The 27,261-nt window shown below is 31.5% G+C and overlaps 1 protein-coding gene across 1 annotated transcript; it reads right to left on the bottom strand.

Annotated features, from left to right (window-relative positions):
- Window positions 1–1,206: 1,206 nt before the first annotated feature.
- LOC139523120 (transport and Golgi organization protein 6 homolog) lies at window positions 1,207–27,258 on the bottom strand. The gene is made up of 17 exons (XM_071316900.1): window positions 27,128–27,258; window positions 23,796–23,901; window positions 20,537–21,552; window positions 19,806–19,950; window positions 19,063–19,187; window positions 18,549–18,711; window positions 17,678–17,754; window positions 16,558–16,670; window positions 15,695–15,880; window positions 9,581–9,680; window positions 8,699–8,884; window positions 7,906–8,031; window positions 5,437–5,610; window positions 3,680–4,154; window positions 3,158–3,309; window positions 2,143–2,256; window positions 1,207–1,410 (listed from the first exon to the last, which is right to left on the bottom strand). The coding sequence occupies exons 2-17, from the start codon at window positions 23,884–23,886 to the stop codon at window positions 1,228–1,230; spliced, it is 3,426 nt and encodes a 1,141-aa protein (XP_071173001.1). The 5' UTR covers window positions 23,887–23,901; window positions 27,128–27,258; the 3' UTR covers window positions 1,207–1,227.
- Between the last annotated feature and the right edge of the window lie 3 nt (window positions 27,259–27,261).

Raw genomic sequence — 27,261 nt, 5'->3', positions numbered from 1 at the left:
TTAAGACCAAATTTCATGGATCAATCTAGCTGCTTAAGAAAAATACTTGAAGAAGAAATGTGTTGCTATGGTTACCACCTGGTTCCTCATATTTCTGATCGTGGCCATGTACAATGGAAATTGTCTACTTCTTATTTGGAAACCAGAGTTTTATCAAGATTTCCATAGAAATCTTCCTTGAAACAAGTTATTAGAATTGTTAAATTTGACAAGGAAAAATTTCTTAAAGTGCGTCCCGATCTTGGGATGATGAATGATAAAATGTTAGCTGATGTTCTTCAACTAACCAACTTTTACAGTGGAAATGATTATCATGAAAATTTTAAAAACCTAGTTTCATCATACTTAATAAAGAATGTTGTCTTCCACCTATGTGGGTTTGCTACCTGCAAGGAATGGAATAAAGCTTCCCTTTCAACATTGTATCTTTTAACACTCACTACACTGTACGGAGGTTTTAAGAGACATTCAATCAGAAACTTTTTCATTTCACAACACAATCTAACCATTCCAGATCAAGGAGATGTCTTACCTGGGTTTCAGAAGTTATTTGAAGAAATCAAAATTGAAAGTTATCAAAAAATGATTTTTCAATTGGATATAAAAGATTTTGATATGAAAAGATTTGAAAGTCAACCATTTGAGCCATCAGGACTGAAAACATTCTTTAAAATTACTAAAGATGACATAGATACAAATTATCATATTCTGTGGGAGTCAAAATTTCTAATTTAACAAAAGTTGATATCATTACAGTCTTGGTAGGGCCTTTTATAGCTGAATATACATATGGTTATTGCTAATTGTTGAAGGCTGTACAGTGACCTACATTTGTTTATTTCTGTGTCATTTGGTCTCTTGTGTAGAGTGTTTTCATTGGCAATCATATCACATCTTCTTTTTTTAAAATACATGTGAAACTGTAAATAAACAGAAACATACAATTATTTTTCACCTGAGGTGTAATGTGTACATGTTGCATTTTCCTTTGTAAGTCAAAAAGTCAGCTGTTCAAGAACAAAACACTTTTTTGTTTTTTGTTCTAATAATTTTTCATACCAAAAAACGTTGTGGTCAAAATAAGATGCTCAGTTGATTAAGGGAAAATGTTACTCTATTTGTTTCTTAAGAAAGGTGTGGCACCATGTATCTATGATATGCAAAATTGTGAAAAAAGTTTCTGTAAAAGAAATAAAAAGAAATGCATTACAAATTTTATATTTTTTTTTATGTTTGACCAAGAACTGTTATCTTTTTCTTTAATGTCTGTTTTGGAAACAGATAATCTTTCATTATGTCATCGAGCTCATTTAAGGACAATAAAATGTGATCTGTGACCTTTTCCTCTTTCTCTGTTTTCAATGTCAACTTCAGAAGATGATACAGATCATGTAGTACAGATTCCAATACCTGAAAAGAAAAAGAAAACAATACTGATTGATTTCCTTAGCAACTGATTTTATTACTTCAAATGTTTGATTTGTTTATCCACAACGCCCAATAACTAAGTCGTAACTGCCATAAGACAAATATTAAAAATATGGAATGTTTTAGTCAGACTAACTTTTGCATTGGATATAAAAATAAAAATCAAGATCAGGATTCATCTCTATCAAGTCACCCCTTTCCTATGGAGTCACAAAATGTGATGAGGACCTGCTTAACATACGGATACCAATTGTTTAGGATAAAATCAATGAGCACTTTGGAGGTAATTCAATTTGTTTTTTCGACTTCTGTTTTTTTTCCATGGACTTTCTAGATTTTTTCCATAATTTTTAGTTTCGCAGCCTTTTTATGGCAGGGAGCACCACTAATAAAATTTCTGTTTTTCCCCATTTTTCTGGGTGCATGGCAATAATAATTTCCTTGTTTGATTTGATGGGCATCTGAGAATACTAATTGAAATTGTGTTTCATTTTTATAAATCTGAGTGATTTATGAGAATTTCAGCAAAACATATACGTTTCCTTTTCCACTTATTTTAGTTGAATACCACAATTGTCACAAGTTTTCTTTTGAAGACTCACACATTTTTAATTCAGTTGTTATACTGGCAACATACCATTTCATTTCACAACACATTTATATGATTTTTTTCTTTACTTTTCCTGAAATCGGACTAACTTATTTATACTTTACCTGCAACATATCTTTTCCCAGACCTTGTAATAGCATGGTAGTTAGCATTGCTGCAGCTTTTCTTACTTCAGGACTATCATCAGTCTTTAGTAAACTCTGGCAGCATTCAAATATCTACAGATAGAAATAGAACATAAATTACAGGGTCATCAAGTCTGTCTTCAGTAAACTCTGGCAGCATTCAAATATCTAAAGATAGAAAACATTAACTACAGGGTTATCAAATCTGTCTTCAGTAAACTCTGGCAGCATTCAAATATCTATATATAGCAATATAACATTAATTACAGGGTAACTGAATTCTGTAGTGCTGTATAAATTCGTTACTTCAGGATTGTCAGATCTGTCTTCAGTAATAAAAACATAAAGTGGAATTTGACAGAATTCATAACTTTTCAAGATACACAGTTCTATTTTATGAAGACTGTATTGAATATTGACCTTTAAATGTCTTTCAAGTTTTTTTTATAAATTAAGTTCTGGGACTGCTGTTTCAATGATATATACCTAAAACATATTTCTTTTATATTATATGCCAGTTTATGTTAGATTAATCTTTTAAAAAATGTTAATCTTCATTCTAGATGACCTTTTACCTCTTTCATATGCATTTTCAATTCTTTTTTCATGAATTTGCTAAAATATAACTTACAAAGAACCACCAAAAACTTAAAATGATAGTTTCCATAGTAGTTTCATCAACAAAGTTTTAAGATGAGAATACTCTTACTTTATACAATTAAGTTTTCAATAATTTTTTTGTGTTGCTTTATGTCAATATTGTTGTGATAGTCCAATGCGGTCATAACTTTTAAAAATAGGTGTTTCAAAATTTGTGAAAATATGATTCTTAATTGAAAGTATAACATAACTTTATGATAATCATATTAGAAACATTATTTTGTGTGTTTTATATTTTATTACATTACTATGTCAGACATTTTTCTGAATGTAGAAGAGAATTTTCCAATATTCTTGCATTAATCCTGAAATCTTCCTATGTTAAAACATGTACCTCACAAATCACATTTCCTAGTGAAAATCTGAAAACTTTACACATTTCCCCAAGATTTGATAAACTGCTAGCTCTGACTAATGAATCTTTGTCTCTAGCACCACTAAGTATAGAAGGCAGTAGAATATCTCTGTATTTTGGCACCATATTACCTAAAAATAAATATCCAATGTTACTTTCTTACTCCTTGTAAGACTATCTACTGTATTTAATTAACAAAGATAGATATAGGAAGATGTGGTATGAGTGCCAATAAGACAACTCTCCATCCAAGTAACAATTTATAAAAAGTAAACCATTATAGGTCAAGGTACGGCCTTCAACATGGAGCCTGGCTCACACCAAACAGCAAGCTATAAAGGGCCCCAAAAAATTATGAACTACAAAGGTTTTTAATAAAAACCCATGTAGCAGTTTACGAGCTTGTTAATCTTGTATTTGCCTAGTATTTTTATACATTATATCAATAAATAACTCAGTGTTTAAATTTAAGGTACTATTAACTGAAAAGCTGTTTATTACCCAATCTTCTAGTTGTCTGAACTATGCATTCTCCAATCTTCATTCGAAGTTCAACACTTCTTCCATTTTTATCAAAATCAGCAAACTCAGAAGTTAGTTTTGGAATAACAAGGTCTGGAAATTTGTCTGCCAATAATGACAAGCCTCTAGCAGATGTTAAATACAAGTAAGAGTCTGGGTGACTAAGATTTTCTTCGAATATTTTCAGGACCACCTCCTGTTTCCCCATGGTTTCACTGTCCTTGTTTTCAACTAATTTACATAATGAAATTAACCCATGACCTCTGATAGGGATCAAAGGGTCACACAATTCTTTCAATGCCTCCTGAAAAGAGGAGTAATTTGTTTCTCTGTCCTCTGAATGGTTGTGAGACTGTGTACTGGAACCAAGGTCCTGACTATCTAAAACTTCTATCAAAGGTTTGCCTTTAGATGTTGTTTTTCTATCCAGTTTCTGCAAATCTTCAGATTTTCCCTATCAACAGAACCACAATTAGAGGATACGATTTTATTGCTTACATCAGACATGGCCAATTCAATCAACCACTTTATAACAAGTATAGCTTTAAAATTGTAGCCATAATGGGTTCAGTAGGGGATAAAGTAAAGTGCATGTTTTCAGACAGTCATCATTGAATATCTTTTATTTTACTGTACATTACAGGTCAGTTGGATCTGGCAAAGTCACCTTTTTTCTTATATATCCTTAAAATCTTCATACACACTAAAAAATTTACATTTTCAAACTTTGGGAACTTTCATGGGGGAAATCCCTCATAAATAGTGACAGTTGGAAGGTATATTCTAAATTTAAATTTTTCATCATCTATAAAGCCATTGAGTATGTAATGATGTCTTTTATCGTGCACTAAAACTAAAAACACGTAAATAGTTTGCAAGAATGTAAATTTACAAGAAACCAACAAAAGCAAGAAACAGCATGAGAGTTGATAAAGTATCAATATAGAATCCTTCACTAAAAGATTTCTGCATAATTCATTTTTATTTAATATCACATAATAACAAGAGGCTGTCACAACGACAGCAAACCAGATTTATTAACATTTATTTGTGTCCTGGCAATATCACAAGAACCATAACTGATGAACGTTGAAAGTGAAAATTGTCAATATCAAATTTGACCTCCATTTTGTCATCAGTATCAATATATTTAAAATTTGAAAGAGCTTAGGTTGAATGGTTCATGAGTAAATGCAACAACATGAATGAAAACACCATTTTTTGATCTTTCAAGAACCATAACTCCTGAACGGTAAAAGTCAAAATCAACATTATTGAACTTGACCTCCATTTTGTCATCAGTAACAACATATCAAAATTTGAAAAGTTTTGGTTGAACAGTTCATGAGTAAACGCACGGACACGACTGGAAAAGCCATTTTTCAATCTTTCAAGAACCATAACTCCTGAACGGTAAAACTCAAAATCATCATTCTTGAACTTGACCATTCATTTTGTCATCAGTAACAACATATTAAAATTTGGGAAGCTTTGGTTGAACAGTTCATGCGTAAATGCACGGACACAACTGGAAACGCCATTTTTCAATCTTTCAAGAACCATAACTCCTGAACGGTAAAAGTCAAAATTGTCATTCTTGAACTTGACCTTCATTTTGTTGTCAGTAACAACATATTAAAATTTGGTTGCCGCCCGCCCGACCGACCGCCCGCCGTACATCCCCAAATCGATAAACCGACATTTTTGTCACAAAAATCCGGTTAAAAATTATAAACCTTTTTAATCTTTGAGGACTTTGAAAGTCTATCTGACCAGATGACACCATGTGTTGCTATGGCCACCCTGATGTCAGATGCCATCTCCTGTACTTCTATATCAGGATGGCTATCAGCCAGTCTTTGTAATAATGGCAACAATTTCTGCATATGTTCTCTATCTTCCTCTGTGCACTGAAAAAATAAGATTTTGACTTGTAGATAATCTGACTATTCATTGCTATTGAATGGTCAAAGACTTAACAAATTGTCAGGCTGACTGATATGTTGCACAGAATATTCAAACAGTAGAGAATTATAGAATACTAATCGAAGAATTTAAATAGAGAAAAATATTCAACGAGTGACCGAACAACACATTAATTCATGAATGTGCGTAGTGCATGAGTTAATTATCAGTGTTGTTCAATCACGAGTTGAATATTTTTCGATATTTGAATTCTTTAATAAGTTATTCTTTTTATTACATTGGCAAATGGCTTTTTTTAAAGGAAATAATGTAAAACATGTAAGGAAATATATCTTTTTTCTACGCGTTCACAATTTGTTTCGATCTGCCATTATTGACGTCTTGACACTGCCTATTGTTGTATGACATCAGAGAGTGAAATAACCACGTTTATTTCACATGTGAAAAAATTATCAGTTTATATTTAACTCGGAAATCAATGTAATTCATTGTAACCAATGTAATAATGGTCATTTAAATATACTGAAAAATAAAATGTAAATAAAAAATTAATATGTTCCAAAGTTTTGAAAAATGTGAAAAAAATCCTAAAACATTCCTGTGATACATTATCTTTGTTTGAGGTTGTTTAAAATATACTCTTCTTTTTTATTCAATATCATTCACTGTGTATCGTCAGCACAGCGGATATAGGTACTAATCAAGCGGGCATGATCGATTTTGACCTTACATGGTAACGAAAATCTTTGCTTTGTTCACATAATATCAATGTGTACTTCAATCGAAACATAACTGTTGTTTTAAGAAATGATTTGGTTGTAAGTTGATGATTAGAGAAGTCTCATTATTTTCCCAAAACAAGAATGATTACTAAAAACATGTACAAATACTTGTCAAAGAAGTTGGCGCTTGTCTCATCCGATATGATTCTATATCCATTGCAACTCTTTTTCTGATAGAAGGCCACTGTGTGTGCGTTATAAGTATAGCTGTTTCAATAATTGGCATTGAAATCTTTCATACATATGTTATTTTTCAATATTTTATTCCAAAAAGAAGCGTTGTGTATGGTGTATAGCTGACCACATGAATCCTTCTGTAAGGTGCATAGTTAAGTTGAATATACAATACACAAAAACTTTATTTTTACACTTGTTTATTGCCCAAAATGTTTCATGGAATGAGTAATCACAAGTAGGTTTATGATTGGTAACTATTAATTTTGCCCTGTATTAGCTTTCTTTCAGACAAACATGTAAATGGCTTGACAACTGTATCGAAATTGAAAGTTGGTGTTGACACTCACAACTATTTGTGCATGTAAAAGTTAATCAGAGGAAAGTGAAAGAGAAATGTACATTGAATGAAGATAAAACAAAACAAAGATTTTCGTTACCGTGTCAGGTCAAAATCGATCATGCCCACTTGCAATGACTTGGTTAGATACCTATATCCGCTGTACCGATGATACACAGTGTCATTTATAAACATAAAGTGTCCAGTTATAAAAAGAGGTTGTTTCCTGGACTGTTTATCTTTTTTACAGGATAATTGAACTGTACGTAAGAAAGAAGAACTAAATGTAAGTTATAAATGAGAAAGAAGGCATTATTTGGTCTTCTATCATTTTTTTTCTTCGTATTTTGATAGCAACAAAAGTAATGTTTCTGTTTGACTCTGACCTCTTTAGGTGAAGCTACCTGTTCACCTTAACTAATAGCATACAATGAAGAATTTTCAACATTAAGTTGTTCATATTTTAAATGAACTTAAAATTGATTTTTTTCCCCATAAATAAATACAATTGAAAAATAATAGAAAAATCCACTTTCAAATCAATATCAAGCTGTTACTCAATTATTTTCAATTACTTAAAACACAGGCAGAAGAGATTAATAAAAACTATCATAATCTCCCAACAACAGTTTAAACATGATGCCTTACATTTTTACTTTGTACTATAAAGACTTAAAAATATATTTTTTTCAATTTTGATTTGCATAGGAACTATTTGCAAGAGTATCTAATTATTGAAATTGAGTAAATAAGCTTCCATTTTTTATTTATATTTAGGGCAGCTTATAGGCATTAAGTTTGTGGTAGATGATTACAGTGTTGCTGAATAATTTCGTTGGTTTGATTATATAAATATAACTCAGAATTCTGTCCTTTCATAGAATCCAGAGGTATGACACAAGAGCCAGACAAGTTACCTTAAACATGTATTCAATTAAATTTTAAATCATGAAGAAAGTTAAACTATTTCTATCATAATATACCTTTAATCCTCCACTGAGAACAGAAGTAATAAGTCCCATGGCCATTGTAAGTGTCTCATTCTCAAACACTGTTGTTGTTTCATCATCACATGCCTGTAAAACTTGTACTGCTCTCTCTAGCGTAACCTTAATTAAAATGGAATATGTATAAATTGGTAACAGGAAAGTTTTCCAGTTGTTGATCTTTTGTTGAAAATTATACATTAATCTCTAGATATCTTTTGGTGTATGTTTTTGGTGTGATTGGATGAGATAATAATTTGACCCCTATATTTCTTTCATATAAATACTGTTGAAACACTAATTTTCAAGGGGTTAAAATTTCATGGATTTGTCTCTTTAAAAGATTTCATTGGGATTTAATTTCATGGTTTCAAATTAATGAAAGTGATATAACATGAAAGTTGAATTTTCTGGGGGGGGGGGGTTACAGTTTCGATGATATAGTCTTTCCAGGAAATTAACGAAATTTAATCCTCCACGAAAATTTCTGCTTTTACAGTATACACTGCTGGTAAAATATTTTTCAAATTCTTGTTATTCTTTGTGTTGGGTGGGGATTGATTGTCCTTGTCAAAAATTGTTGTAAAAATACATTAGTGACACATCTCCATTAATCCCGATAGGGAGTGTACACAGATTCCACTGTACCCTCACAGCTCTCCAATTTTGTATCTTTGTTTTTTCATATTTTTATATACGATACATTTTCTACTAAAAAGGATGTCATGTATATAAATGCCAAACTGATGAAACAAAGGGAAAGATTTTTTTCTATGAATCTTATACTTACTTCTACAAAATCCAGAGTCTGTTGTGTGTTTGTCAGACATGAGGGACCAATACTTTCACATAGACTGGCCAATAAATTAAGGATATGGATCTTCTTACTGCAAATGTCATTATCAAGGACATTTCTACCATGTGGAAGCTGCACTGTTGGTTCAGTTATTTCTTCTTTGATTATACTACTCAATTCCTGAAACGAAATAGTTGTCAGTAGTACAGATATAGTCCAAAATATAAACAGTTACACAATTTATGACAATATAGGTAACGGCTGTTCCATTAAAACATATATGGTACCCAAGGAAACCACTTTAAAAATGGAATAATCCCCTATATCATTGGGTTTCATGTACTGTTTTCATGGAACAGCCCAAAGAATTTTCAATAAAGGTTTCTATGATATGGATATATGAAGGAATTTAACCCAGTCTTCCTAACATGACAGCAGAATATATTACAGTATAAATAAAGAGGAAATGGTATGATTGAACAATGAGATAACTATCCACTAGAGACCAAAGGACATAGAATGTTAACATCTAAAGGTCACCATTTTAAAGGCTATTTTATTGCTCATCATTAGTACATTCAAAATTTAAGGATTATCAAACTTGGAAGTTTAAATAAAATTTAGAAAATAACCTCAATATAACATTTTTTCGACATCATTCCAAACTACCAACATGACCAAGCAATGTACAAATTACTAAATCTTCAGTCATGCATAACATGAAAGAGTGTGAACCAATATATTGATATGTGTTGCACTGCACAAGATGATTATTGTATTTAAATTATATCAATTGTCTTAGAAATAAATTTAAATGTTGAACTAAACCAGGACACTCAACTGTTTAACATATTGTACATAGAATGAACTGCTTACCTTCATCATATACAAGAAGAAATCTCCAGTAAGACCACATGTCTGTAAGTCTTTCAGTAGCTCTAAAATACCATCTGAGCAATTCTGACTTATATCTTGCCTAGAATTATATAAAACAAGAGTGAACAAGCTGAAATTTCTCGCCTTCTTTACTTATCATTAATATCATGTTGATACATGTAGTCCTAAATATAAAGCTTTACTGCAACTGTGACATAAACTTAACATTAACCAAGAAAACTAAACATTTCTAAAACTGTTCGTAAAAATCGTTCTCATGGACGCAGAAAAAATCGGAATCAAAGAAAATTTCGGACCAACCATACAAATATTTCGGACCTAATTTCCATTTCAAAAAACAACGGCAGACATTATCTGTTAACCAAGCTTTGTTCTTTACCTATAAATAAATTAAATAAAATTTTAGAGGATTGCAACACAATTTCATATTACAGTCCTAAGTATGAAATTGTCCAAATTATAATGGCATATTGTTATTCTAAACTGTTTCCAAAAATTGATCGCCCTGAAGATCATAAAAAACATTTTATTAAAATAAAGTATGTCAATAAAGGTTTTGATTTTGTAAATATTGCCGGTATTTTTAACGACCATTCTGTTAAAGACCAAATTCCTGGATATTTTGATAATACTGAACTCCCTCTCATTTGTTATATTTACAAGAAATCTACCCGAAAATATGTGTTTAATTATAGCCAATTGTGTAAAGATGTAAATATCACTGAAAATACACCTATGTCGTGTAATTGCAGTAATTCAGAATACACCTATGGACCAATTTCCCATGTTATAACAGGAGACCTTAACATCGTTCGCGACCGAGAGTTAAAATCATTCCTCAGTAAAGGACCTAAATATCGTCCCCCGTCAACTATTAACTGGAATGAGTGTCGTAATATCATCAACGACTCACTCCGCGCCTACTGTTTGAAATGGGTAAAACGGGAAAAAGCTGACAAAAAATCTTTGGACTCTTTTTTTAATTCAGTAATGAAGATAGTTGATATTCGAATACAACATTTTAAAGAACATTTTACCCTCAACAAAAACTATAAAAACCCTATTTCGCGTATCAAAAATAAACTAACAGAACTAGCCAAGGAATTTGTTTTTGTCCCGGCTGATAAAGCTGCGAATAATACCATTATTGTTTGACGTAAATTTTATATAGAGGTTCTGCAAAAGGAAATCACGAATTCACCAACATTCCAACTGACTTCATTTTCAGAAAACGACATCTGTAACAAACATAAACTTTTAGCTACTTCTTTACAAGCAGAACCAAACACAATGAAAGTCCCAAGTATGTACTGGCTTCCGAAGCTGCACAAAAAACCTTACAAATATAGATTTATTTCATCTTCCAGCCATTGTTCAACTACTAAATTGTCTGTTTTACTTACTAGTACACTTGGTACAATAAAAAACCTGATAATAAATTGTTCAAATAAGGCCTTTGAAAATAGTGGAATTAATTACTTTTGGAGTGTCAAAAACTCGTTGGAAGTACTTGATAAATTGCATGCATATATTGGTGATTTTGAATCTGTTCAAAGTTTTGATTTTTCTACCCTATATACCACTTTGCCTCATATTCTTATTAAGAAAAAAATCACATCCCTAATTAACTGGGCATTTAAAAAGTCGGAATGCGAGTACATATGTTCAAACTCTTTTAGATCATTTTTTAGTAGCAATAAACAAAAGAACTATGTCAATTGGACATGCTTTGATACTATTTATGCACTTGAATTTTTACTTGATAACATTTTTGTTCGCTTTGGAGATTCCGTATATCGTCAAGTTATTGGAATTCCAATGGGGACTAACTGTGCACCACTTATTGCGGACCTGTTTTTGTATTGTTATGAGTTACAATTTATGACTAAAATTAGCAAAGACCCATCAAAACAACATTTGATACAAAAATTTAACAATACTTTTAGATATTTGGATGATATATTGGCTCTAAATAATGACGACTTCAGTATGTATACTAAAGAAATTTATCCTGTAGAACTTACTTTAAATAAAGCTAATGATAACAATGACCACTGCCCTTTCCTCGATCTTGATATCTATATCATAAACGGGAAGCTTAATACAAAAATTTATGATAAAAGAGATGATTTTTCATTTCCTATTGTTAATTATCCATTTTTAGATGGTGACGTTCCCTTGTCACCATCTTATGGTGTTTATATATCTCAACTTGTACGATTCGCTCGTGTATGTAACAATGTATTAGATTTTAGCGAGAGAAATTTATGTATTACTGAAAAATTATTACACCAGGGTTTTCGATATCACAAACTGGTCAAAACATTTACTAAATTTTATCACCGGTATAAGGAAATAATTCGTAAATATAACTCAACATGCAGACATCTTATACGTTCAGGTATTTCACATCCAAAATTTTATGGAAATATTCTTTATAAAGCACAAAAATGTCAGTATTCTCCTCAGAAACTAACAAAACCTTTAAATAGACTTATTAAAAGGGGATATAGTTACGATACTGTTGTCAGGTCATTAAAGATTGCATATTTTGGCTTTAACATTGATTCACTGATAGGGTCTTTGCATCGGAACTAAACACATTTATTTCTAAAAAAACAGTTGTTGGCATGACACGGGTTATGTTCTTCTCATATATTTTATGATAGTATGATACTAAACCCCTAACGGGAGGGATTGTACCTGATATTCATATGATGAAGACATAATCTTTCAATCAGTTTAATTGAGGTCTGGAGCTGGCATGTCAGTTAACTGCTAGTAGTCTGTTGTTATTTATGTATTATTGTCATTTTATTTATTTTCTTTTGTTACATCTTTTGATATCAGACTCGGACTTCTCTTGAACTGAATTTTAATGTGCGTATTGTTATTCTTTTACTTTTCTACATTGGCTAGAGGTATAGGGGGAGGGTTGAGATCTCATAAACATGTTTAACCCCGCCGCAATTTTGCGCCTGTCCCAAGTCAGGAGCCTCTGGCCTTTGTTAGTCTTGTATGATTTTAAATTTTAGTTTCTTGTGTATAATTCGGAGTTTAGTATGACGTCCATTATCACTGTACTATTATGCATATTTTAGGGGCCAGCTGAAGGACACCTACGGGTGCGGGAATTCTCGCTACATTGAAGACCCATTGGTTGCCTTCGGCTGTTGTTTGCTCTATGGTCGGGTGGTTGTCGCTTTGACATATTCACCATTTCCTTTCTCAATTTTATTGACCAATGAACCATGAAAATAAGGTCAAGGTCAGATGAACAATCCCATGCAGACATGTACAGCTAACAATTCTTCCATACAACAAATATAGTTTACCTAATGCTTATAGTTTAAGACAAACAAATCAAAACACAAAACTTAGCACTGAGCAATAAACCGTGAAAATGAGGTCAAAGTAAAATAAAACCTGTGCGACTGACATGTAGATCATAATATATTTCTTTACACCAAAAATAGTTGACCTATTGCATATAGTATTAGAAAAAAAAGACTAAAAACTCAAAAACTTTGACCACTACACCATGAAAATGAAATCAAGGTCAGATGACATCTACAAGCTTGACATGTACACCTCACAATCATTTCATACTGCATACAGTATAAGAAAAACAGACCAAAACACAAAAACTTAACTATAACCACTGAACCATGAAAATGAGGTAAAGGTCAGATGACACCTGCCAGTTAGACAAGTACACCTTATAGTCCTTCCATACACCGAATATACTAGACCTATTGCTTATAGTATCTGAGATGTGAACTTGACCACCAAAACTTAACCTTGTTCACTGATCCATGAAATGAGGTCATGGTCAAGTGAAAACTGAGGACCTTGCAAGGTACACACATGCCAAATATAGTTATCCTATTACACATAATAAGAGAGATTTTATAATTACAAAAAATTAGTTGCTGAACCATGACAAAAAAAAAGGACATTGGACATGTGACTGAGGAAAACTTCGTAACATGATGCATCCATATACAAAGTATGAAGCATCCAGGTCTACCCCCTTCTAAAATATAAAGCTTTTAATCACTATCCCTATGTCAAGCTTTCAGCAACAAAAGTTGCAGGCTTGACATTCATTGTCTACCTATATCATAACAAATTGTTCTTTGTTTAAGAAAATGGAATGCTGATCTTTTGAAATAGAAATACACAGTATTAAAAGAATAAAAGATCATGGAACCTCTCACACATTCTTTTTTTTAATAATTCCCAAGGATAGCTTGTGAACAGTTGAACCACATTTTAATATAATAGGTTTAGGAATATTACAACAAAAAGAATGTAAACTGAACAGCCAAAACCATTTAGTGTCAGCTTTTTACCAGGGGAATTAACTCTAGTTAAATAGTTACTTACTCTTCCTTCTGTCTAGTGACTATAACAATGCCTCCTCCATTAGCTGGAGCACACATTAGGTTTGGATGTAAATAGATCATGTCCTGTGTAGATGGGGTATCCAATAACAAAGGGAACTAACTCTAGTTAAGGTATAACTTACTCATCCTTCTTTCTGGTGACTATAACAATGCCTCCTCCATTGGCTGGAGCACACATAAGGTTTGGATGTAAATAGATCATGTCCTGTGTAGATGGGGTATCCAATAACAAAGGGAACTAACTCTAGTTAAGGTATAACTTACTCATCCTTCTTTCTGGTGATTATAACAATGCCTCCTCCATTGGCTGGAGCACACATAAGGTTTGGATGTAAATAGATCATGTCCTGTGTAGATGGGGTATCCAATAACAAAGGGAACTAACTCTAGTTAAGGTATAACTTACTCATCCTTCTTTCTGGTGACTATAACAATGCCTCCTCCATTGGCTGGAGCACACATAAGGTTTGGATGTAAATAGATCATGTCCTGTGTAGATGGAGTATCCAATAACAAAGGGAACTAACTCTAGTTAAGGTATAACTTACTCATCCTTCTTTCTGGTGACTATAACAATGCCTCCTCCATTGGCTGGAGCACACATAAGGTTTGGATGTAAATAGATCATGTCCTGTGTAGATGGGGTATCCAATAACAAAGGGAACTAACTCTAGTTAAGGTATAACTTACTCATCCTTCTTTCTGGTGACTATAACAATGCCTCCTCCATTAGCTGGAGCACACATTAGGTTTGGATGTAAATAGATCATGTCCTGTGTAGATGGGGTATCCAATAACAAAGGGAACTAACTCTAGTTAAGGTATAACTTACTCATCCTTCTTTCTGGTGATTATAACAATGCCTCCTCCATTGGCTGGAGCACACATTAGGTTTGGATGTAAATAGATCATGTCCTGTGTAGATGGGGTATCCAATAACAAAGGGAACTAACTCTAGTTAAGGTATAACTTACTCATCCTTCTTTCTGGTGATTATAACAATGCCTCCTCCATTAGCTGGAGCACACATTAGGTTTGGATGTAAATAGATCATGTCCTGTGTAGATGGGGTATCCAATAACAAAGGGAACTAACTCTAGTTAAGGTATAACTTACTCATCCTTCTTTCTGGTGACTATAACAATGCCTCCTCCATTAGCTGGAGCACACATTAGGTTTGGATGTAAATAGATCATGTCCTGTGTAGATGGGGTATCCAATAACAAAGGGAACTAACTCTAGTTAAGGTATAACTTACTCATCCTTCTTTCTGGTGATTATAACAATGCCTCCTCCATTGGCTGGAGCACACATAAGGTTTGGATGTAAATAGATCATGTCCTGTGTAGATGGAGTATCCAATAACAAAGGGAACTAACTCTAGTTAAGGTATAACTTACTCATCCTTCTTTCTGGTGACTATAACAATGCCTCCTCCATTAGCTGGAGCACACATTAGGTTTGGATGTAAATAGATCATGTCCTGTGTAGATGGGGTATCCAATAACAAAGGGAACTAACTCTAGTTAAGGTATAACTTACTCATCCTTCTTTCTGGTGACTATAACAATGCCTCCTCCATTAGCTGGAGCACACATTAGGTTTGGATGTAAATAGATCATGTCCTGTGTAGATGGGGTATCCAATAACAAAGGGAACTAACTCTAGTTAAGGTATAACTTACTCATCCTTCTTTCTGGTGATTATAACAATGCCTCCTCCATTGGCTGGAGCACACATTAGGTTTGGATGTAAATAGATCATGTCCTGTGTAGATGGAGTATCCAATAACAAACACTGAAGATACTGTAGAGACTTGGTTTTGGAGTATTGCTTCAAACTAGTGGTTAAAATTTCATGAATGGCTGACCTATGAGATATAAAAAAGAACTAATGAAAATTTGAATCAGATTTTACAATACTATTTGTATAGCTTTAAACCTTAACCTTAAGGCATAATCTCCTCATTTACAATTAACCTTTAGTTAATGAGTCATGTTTTCCTTCAAAATGCTTTGAAAATATAAGTTACCGTGAGATTTTTTATCATGTTTTAACTGCTATACCTTAATTACAATTTTACAAGCATCTGAGTTTTAGGCCAAATGATGCAACTCCTTGTACTGATTTGCATAAAATCACAAAAGAAACCACAAATTAAATACTATGATTTATTTGTAATCAAGAACCGATTGTCCAAATATTAAAACTTTAATAAACAAGCTTTCAATGATGAAATTTAAAGTGTTACTGTGAAGTCCTAATTTCTGAAATACTTTTGTCCTGTTATCTCAGATTTAAAGCAGATATAAAAAGTAAATCTTAAATTAAATGTTCTAATGTTAGTAGATAAAATCATGCCGCTGTTATATTCCTTTTTTATGTTTATCAACCATCTTTATAAAACAGCAAAAAGTTGTTAAAACAGATTGCACTGCATCTGAGAGTCCCTTTAACATGTTTTCTAACACAATCAGGAGGTTCATAAAGATACATTGTAAGATGAATCAAATATCAAAATGTGGACAGTTGAAAGATTATGCATACTTGAGATGTGAAATTCCTTGCTGTGAAAAACAGTATAGCTGAAATAATGGCTGTAATACTGGTGTAAGGTAGGTACACAACGTACTGTTAGGTTCTGTACAAGCCACAAAAACCTGAAATGTTTATAAAACTTAGAATGGGTTAATGTATTAAAAAACAAAGAACAGGTGAATGGTAATAAAAACAAAATGATGAAAAGTTGTTTTTGTTTCAGTTCAATTTTTTAAATAATTTTTATTTATATAGAGAAAATTTGAAATGGACCAAATCAGGATCAATAATTGTCAGTGATGGTCCTAATTCTTCATCAGACAGTAACAAAAACTGGATATTTTATGTATAGAACTCTCATTCTTCCCTTAAATAGGACGACAATCTTATAAAGGAGGAGCAAAAGATACCAAAGTGACAGTCAAACTCATAGATCGAAAATAAACTGACAACACCATGGCTAAAAAAGAAAAAAACAAATAATAGTTCACAAGAAACAACATAGAAAACCATACCTGTCAACTGACCTGTATTCTGCGGGTGTGACCCGAGATTTTCACAATTCTGAGGGATCACCCGGAACACCCCCCGGGTCAATGAAATAACCCGAGAATTCCGAAAAATGACCCGATTTCACCCGTATTTCTTAGCCTTGAGATTGATTTCATAAGTAATATTCCTTTGAAATACAGGCAAATTCGTAATTCTTCCATGAACATGAAGTTCATCTAGCTATGTAAACTCTCAAATTAAGTGACCCATTAAGTGCATGGCTTCACTTGACAGCTTTGGTGTCAAACACACTGTTAATTAACACCAATTACCTTAGCTTTAGGTCGTAAATAAATTGCACCATAATTTGGTTTACAAACTGAACTAGAGTTACTTCCCCTTATTTGTCACCATTCAAAGTTATTCCTTATATTTACGTTTTATGGGTGAAAAAGATTAAATCATAAAAATATAAAATTCAAATACATATTGAAAAATAACTTTTCATTACATTTATTTTTATACCTTTATACAAAGTTTTCTGAAAACTAAAGACTAAACAACCATGGCCCACAAAAAAATGGGGGTGATCTCAAGTGCTCCGGAAAAAATTTCTAAATACATAACTGTTGCTTACCTTGTGAATATCTTCAATACAAAGTGATAAAGACTGCTCGTCAACAATAATCTGCTGTGTGTCATTGATCTCATAAACTGTGAAATATTTAATGGATATTCAAATAAATATTCAAACTATATTTTGTTTTCCATAATAAAACATTGTTATATATGGAATAATTCACTAAATATACTGTCTATCTAGTAGTAGAATATACTGTCAGAATATTTAATTCTTAAGAGTAAAATAGATGGTTTTAACTCTTTAAAAGATATTCTTCTTAATATCAAGCTATTCCTATAATCTGTATATCTTTCAAACATAGCAGTCTAACCCCGGGAGTCTAACCTACCTAAAACTTGGTTTAAAGTTTATCTAAATTAAATTATTTTTTATTTTTGCATTGCCTTTTTGGTATGAAGTAGAGACATGTCCATAATAAAAGCTTGCCAAATTTTCAAATGATTATTTTATATATCTCTGAGTCAAGTCAGGAGAATTGGTTGACATATTTTATGTATCTCTGAGTCAAGTCAGGAGAATTGGTTGACATATTTTATAGATCTCTGAGTCAAGTCAGGAGAATTGGTTGACATATTTTATAGATCTCTGAGTCAAGTCAGGAGAATTGGTTGACATATTTTATGAAGGATATAAATATCAACATTCTGAATAATGTCTTTTATAATACCATAACAAACACTGTATTACAAAATTATTCATTTAAAAGAAATTCGTATGTAGAAAGATGATAGTCTGCAAAATTAAATCTCTTTCCAAACCCTGTTAACATGGCAAAATATGTTCCTACATGCAACAAAGCAATATCTGAAATTACTTATGTCAATTATCAGACCTATGTATCCATGAAATATTGCCTTGTGCTTACCATTATCCTGTGTACATGATAGAATTGGCTTTAGCAGAGGTTTGATGATATACTTCTCAGTCAACTCAGGAGAACTGGTGGACATATTCACAATAGTACTACAGGCTACACGTAGAAAGTGTTTGGCTATCTGTTTATTGGGTTGGTGAAATAAAGAGAGTATCTGCAAAATAGAAGAATATTCAATATGTGCTGAAATATGACTATAATACATATTCATGTGTAATAAATATATGAGGGATTCAGGAAAACCAAATTAGGAATTTCCACTTTTGACACTTTTTTTTGGTATTTTAGTTAAATACCAAATGACTGAACACAATGAAATGATTTCGCTTCCAAAACGGCTGTTTAAAAATTTCTAAATTAGGAGTAAAAAATTTGAACAAGTGTTTTTTTAAAAATACGATTGTCAATAGAAGGACAAGGTGTTAAAAAAGTCCTAACTCTGTAACATTGTGTAAAAAGTTATTTTATATGTATAATTAATTAAAAATTCTTGATGTATATATACCTGAGGTGAGACTAGTTTGTAGTATTCTTCAGTAGATGAAGACATTTTTGGACAACTTGCTATAACCTTGGCAACAACATCAAATCTCCTCCAATCAGCTATCACATTACCACTGACATCAGCAACTAACAAAAACAATTTAGCTTGTTAATAATGTATTAGAGAATTATTATGAGTTAAGAGATACAAGCTATACGGTGGATTTATTATTATTTGTTAGATATCAATTTTCGTTGTTTTCGTTGGTAATGGTGCATGAGCCATAAAATTCAAATGTTCAACGTATTACAAAGTTTCTATCAGGTTTTCTGCAGACATTGGCAAAACCAAGAAATCACATACTGTGGATTCATTTATTTTCGTGGGCACCAATTTTCATGGATTGCGGAAAACTTGCATGTTCGTGGATATTCAATTTCGCGGTATTGCCGAAATCTGCATACAAGCCTATAGAAAATTTGGTATCAATTTCGTGGTTCACCTATTCAAACGAAATCCACGATTAGTGGTATCCAACGAATAATAATGAATACACAGTATCCACGAAAAGGTAAGTTTTCTGTAATTCACACATATTGGTACACTGTACCCACGAAAATAAACTAATCCCCAGTAACAGATATATTAGTGTAACACTAAAATTGAGTCAAATTGAATCAATCTATTATATGATTGAAAGATTTAAAGTTATGCATGTTGTAAAACAAAGCAGTTTAAGTTTTATTTATTTCATTAAGTCATACCTGCATTCCCCAGCATTCCATGTAAAACATGGTGGACACCTTGTGGTTTCATCAGAATACCAGTAAGCAACTGGCCACATATCTTCCTTAACCAAACTGGTGCCTTAATCAGTATTGGTTTAACCTGTCTGTTCACTCCGTCACCCTGAAATACATATACATAATATAAAAATCATTATCAGCATAGTTACTTCAATGCCATTTTAGTATCTGAACAATTAACTGTAAATAATAAAAAGGTAATTAATCATTCTCTTATCCATCAATGCTCTTCTATCAAATACATATATAATATCTACTTTGATTTCCATTTTCTGAGCTTTTGAAAATTAAAGGAGGAATTTCAATTTTATAAAATTTATACATCTACTACAGAGTCAAAGTTTTTAAATGCTTGAGTACTAAAATTAAAAATTAATGATTTTTTTTAAATGTCTTAGTTTCCTCGTTATTGGCTTAAGACCACAATTAATTCTCTTTGTTCATGACCAGGGAATATAGTTCCTGTGTATCATATGGGGTATTTTTTCTGGAGTTTTCTTGCTACTGTTTTCTTGGTCTTGAAGCAGTAAAATTTATTTCCAGTTTGAACTGGTGTAATTTGACTATTAGGAAAAAATACATTTATACAACAAATTGTAAAAAGAATGGTGATCTGAGGCCTTTTATTTGAATTACAACACTTTATCCTATTTTTTTATTAGGTGTATAAAACAATGTTGATTTTAGACCTTCTGTACTGGCTGTTTACCAGGGCCTCCTTGTAACACCATAAGTTCCCTCACAAGTAATGGCTGACTGATTTTCTCCAGTAAATTGCTCAAACTTTTCTCACAAAAGTCTACATCTTCCTTGGATAAAACACTTTTTTCGTTTTCTTGTACTATGTTTTTTCCTGACTCACATTCACACTCTGAAATTTTAGTGTCAGAAACTTTTCCAGTGCAGATTTGTTTTTCTTGGACTTTGCTAGTGCCTTGACCAACCTGACCACTGAGAGTCATATTTACAACGGTTGCAGGTGTCCATTTTTCTGATGACATTTTGCTTGCATACATTTCAGTATTCAAATCATGTGATTGTGTTTTTTCTGCACTGTTAGTTTCTTGTGAAGGCTTTGCTTGATTTTGCACTATTTTCTGTCCATTAACAAGTTGCAACAGAGCGGCAAAAATATCTCCCAAATGTCTTGAAAGAATTAAGGTTCCTAAACTCTCAATTTTACAGCATTTCAATAAAACTTGAAGACATTTAATCATTCTTAAATCTTTTTCTATGCGATCAATATTTTTATCTATTGTTTGAAGGTCAATCACTTCCCCAAACCCTGATCGTTGGGTCGCCTGCAGTCCTACCCCTTCTTGTAAGTAAGGACTTATCCCAAGGACTATGATAAACTGAATGGTTGTCAAAACTGTTTTCTGCTGTGCTACACTTAAAGTGTCAGGAGACAGGGGAGGAGCTTGAGATGGTTTCAGTTCACTCCCTTGGCTTGCTAGTTTTGCTTCCTGTTCTTTCTGAAATATGACCATTGTTTTTTCAAAGGATGAACAAAGTAATTCTAACACTTTTAAACATAGACAAGTAAAAGTCCATCTGAGTTCAAATCCTGTTTTCACTGTCTCTGTGTGCCCAATGTTTTTAAAGTATGCATAAAGTTCATGGAACTTGTCTTTTTTGATTTCATGGAAAAACTTATCTATACATGAGTTCAGCAGGAGATCAAAAGAGTTCAGATTACTTGTATCTGAAATTGAAATAAAGTTTTAGTGCAGTTTGATATACATATATATAAATAACAAAAGTTAACTAATACCATGAATACAGTGCACAGAATGTATATGATTCGCAAAGACTTCTTTCACATCAAATAATTAAAGTTTGTTTAAATAATGTCACATACCCCTTCATGCCTTTTGGGAATCTTCAGGTGAAGATTTAATCAATGGAAACACAGCTGTTGGTAAGTTTAATGATGTTCATTACCACAATAGATTAATTCACTATGTTCAAGAAGATCACTATAATTTCGGTTGAAATTCTCTTATAAAGTGTGCTTCCTTTGCAAGTCATTCATGGCATTTGTATTTAGAAGAGTAACTATATTTTTGAAACAGATACTAAAAATTTTCCTCTTTTGCATGTTTCCAAATGTATGCTCACATGTGAAATTTAAAGGATCTACCTTTGATTTATCTCCCCTTACTATTATCTGACACATTGAATAATGTACATGTATATCATTGACAAATGCAACACATCACCATTTTTTCATCTTTCATTTTAACTACCGGTATACTAACTGTCCTAAATATCAAGGTATCAAAAAGAATGCCACTTAAGTTTGTATTAGAACATTAAACTTATTATCACTCCAGTTTCCTCCACAAATAATCAAAGTGATGGAAATCACTCATGGAAAGATTAGAAGAGTAGTTTGAATTATTTCATATTAAGGTATGGTGGGGAAAAATGAACATTTATAAAGCACTATTGCTGAAAATTGCATTTACAGCAGGTCTTTAGAAGGAAACTTGCTTTTCTAGTATGAGGATAAAATGAGCTCAAATTAAATAATATGGGTCTCTTAATTTGCACAATTTTATTTAACTGCAGTTTATATCTTATCGAAATTATGTTGCCGGTTCTGAACATGTTTCAAAAAAACAAAAGAATGCAAAAATTATTCTAGTAAATGTTACCAACTATCCTTGTAAGACATAAATCTGGACCAACAGCTTAAAACTTTAAAGTGTCAACAACAAAAAATTGAAAAATGTTGTTTTGGGGCATTTTGTAAGTTGAAACAGAGGTTATATGGCATTGAAGATTAAAAGTTTTAGAGTGCTTTTGATCAATTTTTAAAGTATTTTTCAACACAAGGCATTGAAAATGTACTTTTTCAACGTAAACCAATTAAAAAACTTATCTTATTGAAATGTGGATTCTTTATTGATTGCAAAAATATATATTCACTTCTAATGAAAATTTAAATGGCTAAAATAGACATAATGATTGATGAGAAATAAACTAATAAACAATGGTTTGTTATAATTAAAAGTTTTAAAATTTTTAAACTGTTTCAAGCCAATTCCTGATAAAAAAAAGTGTACCAATTTAATTGTTGATTAATTACAGATGATTATTGGAAATTTATCAAGTAAATTATAGGCCTAACTTGAATACCTTTTATTTATTCATATTTATATTCATATTTAATTTTTTTAAGATCTTGTTAATCCATTCATCATTTATCTTTCAGATATAATTTACAGAATCACTTTATGTAATGTAGATCAAAAGTAATTGGCAATAAATAAATCTATCATCCTTATAAATATCAAACAACTAATATACACATTTGTGTATTCAATTATGAGGTCAAATACTTGTATATTAAGAATTATATTAGGTGGTCTGTATGATTATGTAAGACTGAGGTTGATAGGTAATGTGGTCAATTTGATTGGCAGTTTAGGAGGTGGGGCATTGTAATTAAAGGTCCACCTTGTCTCTGATTGTTTAGTGATAATGACAGTTGTCAATCATACTAGTTGAATCAATACCCAGTTACCTAATTAAAATGTTTTTTAAAAAGCCTGCACACCAACACACCTTAATGACATACATTCTTGAATGAACTGCTCCAATAATATACCCAGTTTTTTTCAGTTTATATATGTATCATGTGCACATACATCAGAACCATAGGGAACTATATTTCAGTGTGAATACATTTAGTAACAGTAGCTAACCTGTCCTGTTGTTAGGGGAGGCCGGTGCCTAAGTAAAGATTTAGAACAAGTTCTAATCTTTCCAAAAACCGACCACCACAAAATAGCACAATAATGTTGGAAGTGGCATTAAACACCAATCAAACAATCATAATTATTACCAAATAGGGAAATGTGAATTTGTGCTAGGAACATATGTTTCTGGTCATGTAAATAGTCCTACAATAAATAAATTTGACATATCAACCAGTCTTACCTTTGTCAGTATTTTGAGTTTGTGAAGCTGGTGTTGTCAGATGTTTCAGAGCTTCTAAAACTAAACCTGGATCAGAAAGTGTGTTATTCATCTTCAACTTGATATTCTGTAATATATAATTAAATGTAAATGAATAATTTGTTTGATAGATATAATTATAAAGTTTCAAGTTTAAAAAACATAATCATATTACATACTATAAAACATCAAGATATTTCCATGATTCAAGTATGAATAATACAGGTCTTGGTCAGCAAAAGACGAACTTGTGAACACACAATAGATGAATTAAATCTGGGACACACCCATCCTTATACAGAAGTTAGAAATACAGATATAGATATTAATAATCACAAGATGAAGTGAAAATGCTTATAAAACTGAATGTTAAAAATTTCAATTAAATAGTCACAAAGGATAAAAAAATGGTGACTTTTTTTTGTGTACTATCAAGGGGAGCATCTTTTTACCACAGAACACCACAGAAATTGACAGAATACCAAAGAACACCCACAATGTACCACAGAACTTCAAAATATAAATACTTTAGACATTATTATTGTCGTATTGTTCATTCTTTTTATAATTTGCATTTATAATTCAAATAAATTTCATTTTTCTACTATGGGTCGACTCACTTTTGCTATGCCCCAAACTGAATGGCCAATAATTGGGATCATAATTAAGATTATTTATCTTTGTGAAATTTATATTCTTAAAACATTTCAATTTGTTTTGTGCTTTTTAATTCATTTTTGAAAATGTTTAGATGCATTTACATGATTAACATGAATAAGTAACTTAATTCTGGTAATCAATTTTATTTTTCTTCCCTTTTTTTTGTATTAATTTTATGTTAAGAGTTGTTACAATAAATAATCAAATACTTTTAAAAAGATATCTGAAGTTGTCACAGGACAGTATTATTTCAGTTGAATAATAGCATAGTATAAGTGTGTTTTTTTAATTGTCTAGAAATTCAAGTTCAAGATCAAGTTAGATGACTGTGTTTGGCTCAACTGAAGCTTTATATCGAAAAAAACTGGTATATGCAGCATTAACATGTAGTTCTATATTCTTAGTCCTAAATTAATGTTGACCTTAAGCAAGTTCAGTGACAATTAAAGTACCAAAATTTAATCAAATTTACCAATACTGGCACTTGCCTTAATCACCAATCAAGCCAATTAACAAGTCGTTTAAGTTTTAACACCTGAGACATCAAATACATTTAACTGAATTAATTTACCTTAAATATGTAATGTCAGGTGGCAATAAAAAAAAGAATGTTGATAGCAGTCTTCCTGTTCTCATTATTGTCAAGTAATTTCAAGAATACAACTTTTATATTAAATAAATTAGAGATTAAAATGTGAGCCAATGATAACCATCCTTTTAGGTGAAAAATTAAAAGTATTGTCTTATAGGATTATTAATTAAACAGAAAAAAGTAATTACACATGCAGTCAGGGGTACTACTTATACAACTTATTTTTATTTACTTGAAGAAGTAAAAAAAAATATACACATATAAGTAAATAAATAATGCTTGAATAATCTCTTCTACAAGTAAAAAAAATCTGAATGTCTAAGGGACATAACTCAGTCAATATTTTTGTTTCCCTATACAAGTAAATAAAATTCACTTGTATAAGTATCCTACAAATTTACTTATATAAGTATATTAATATTACTTCTTCAAGTAATTAAAAATAACTTGTACAAGTAATACCCCTGACTGACATGAGAAATAGTGGTTCTTTCTGCCAATCAAGTCAATATGATTATTCATAGCGTGAATGACTAAAATCTGTAAGATAAAAACAAAAATTGTAGAAAAACATGTATTATTTATAAATCAAAATATTTTTATATAAAGTTTTTACTGTTAAACAACATATCTAATAAAACTTTGCTCAAAACTATTTTTTAAAACAATGCATTGGTTAAAGTGTCTCAAAAATTTGTCAAACATGTCAATCTTCAAATGTAAAAATAAAAATAACAAATAACAAAAAAGTTATGATAATTTTTATCTCATCCAGTTTAACATGTTTAATAATCCTTATGTCATTGGTGTAACGAATGCATGTCGTTTCGTAACCTGGTCGTTTCATACCTGGTCGACTCGTAACTATGTTGATTAAGATTTGTAACTGAGACGTTTTGTACCTGGTGTAGTTATATATGGTTATAAAGTGTTAGTTTAAATTTATTAGTTTAAGAGACATCACTTTGTTGTTCTTTGTTTGCATGTTTATACTGGCATATCAAGTTCTGTCTAAACAAAGCTTCACGGGGTAGGCGGGAGAGAAGTAAAGTCATTGAGACATTTTGATCTCCACATACATGTATGTAGTTAAAAAATTTAAACCAGACTTTGTTTTCGTACAGATTGCAGAGAATGAAATATGTGACAAATTATCTGCATCACAAACAGCCTTAGAGGTTGTACAACTCGCAAAAGATGTCAAGCGCTTAGGTGTTCCTTTTGTAGTTATAGGCTCAAATATCGTCAGACTAAAAACAAGAAACATGAAAGAAACAACTTATGATAGAAAAAAAAGAAGATTAATAAAGAACTCAGCAACATAAAGATGAGTGGTGTCAAGTATTGGAGACATCAAAGCACGTGGCAGAAGACTCTATACTTTGATAAAGACGGGATACATCTAAATGATGATGGACAATTTTAATTCTTCTGTTCTATTCGCATGTGTGCAATACTGTACTTTAAGTGTAAAATTATGGGCAATCAATTATTTAATAAATAAATATAAATATATATGTACATTGATAGGTCTTTTTATTATTTTTTAAGTAACCTACAACTTATATTATTATTATATATTGATATAAGGTTACAAAAAGTCTCAGGTACGAAACGACCTAGTAAGTTACGAATCAACTAGTAACAAAACGACCTGCATCCAATTCCCAGTGTAACCTTTCAGAATTAAAGAAATAATATAATTCATAATTCTCTATGATTATTAGATTTGCATTTAATAAAGACATTTTAATGTTCTGTTGTATATTTCAGTAGTGTTATTAGACTTGTGTAGTTCTGTGGTATATTTTGAGTGTTCTGTAGTATTTTGGGGCCGGTATTTTGTGGTAAAAAGACGCTATCAAAGACTTGTGAATTAAGACTTACTTAACCTGTTAACAAACAGTCATTTGGTTTTATGTTAACTTTGCAACACTCTAAAAATATATTATTATCAATACAGCATGTACAGTTTACTTTTCAACTGTTGTTATTGAATATGGCTTGCATTAAACATATTTTATATGCATTATTTAATCAGAAACTACTTTAATTTGGTTACTTATAACTTTGTTGTCGTCTTGATGTCAGATCAAAATAAAATTAAATTTTATGCAGGATGACAAAAAACACGTGTTTGATCCAGCCTTGTTTATATTTTTACTTTATCCATAAAATATGAAAAGGGCTTTTTCA

The sequence above is a fragment of the Mytilus edulis genome, chromosome 5 (genome assembly GCF_963676685.1).
Source record: "Mytilus edulis chromosome 5, xbMytEdul2.2, whole genome shotgun sequence".
NCBI classification, from domain to species: Eukaryota; Metazoa; Mollusca; class Bivalvia; order Mytilida; family Mytilidae; genus Mytilus; species Mytilus edulis.
The sequence above is the reverse complement of the archived record's forward strand: the minus strand, read 5'-3'. Positions and strand labels throughout refer to the sequence as shown.

Bases quoted from the DNA above. Each gene is read 5' to 3' on its own strand.
- LOC139523120 (XM_071316900.1), bottom strand. From the start codon at position 23,886: ATGAATAACACACTTTCTGATCCAGGTTTAGTTTTAGAAGCTCTGAAA. The intron at 5,611-7,905 runs GTATATTATGAT...TTATTTTTTCAG, and splicing joins TTCTCAGTGGAGGATTAAAG to TGCACAGAGGAAGATAGAGA. The intron at 2,257-3,157 runs GTACATGTTTTA...TTCTATCTGTAG, and splicing joins TAGGAAATGTGATTTGTGAG to ATATTTGAATGCTGCCAGAG.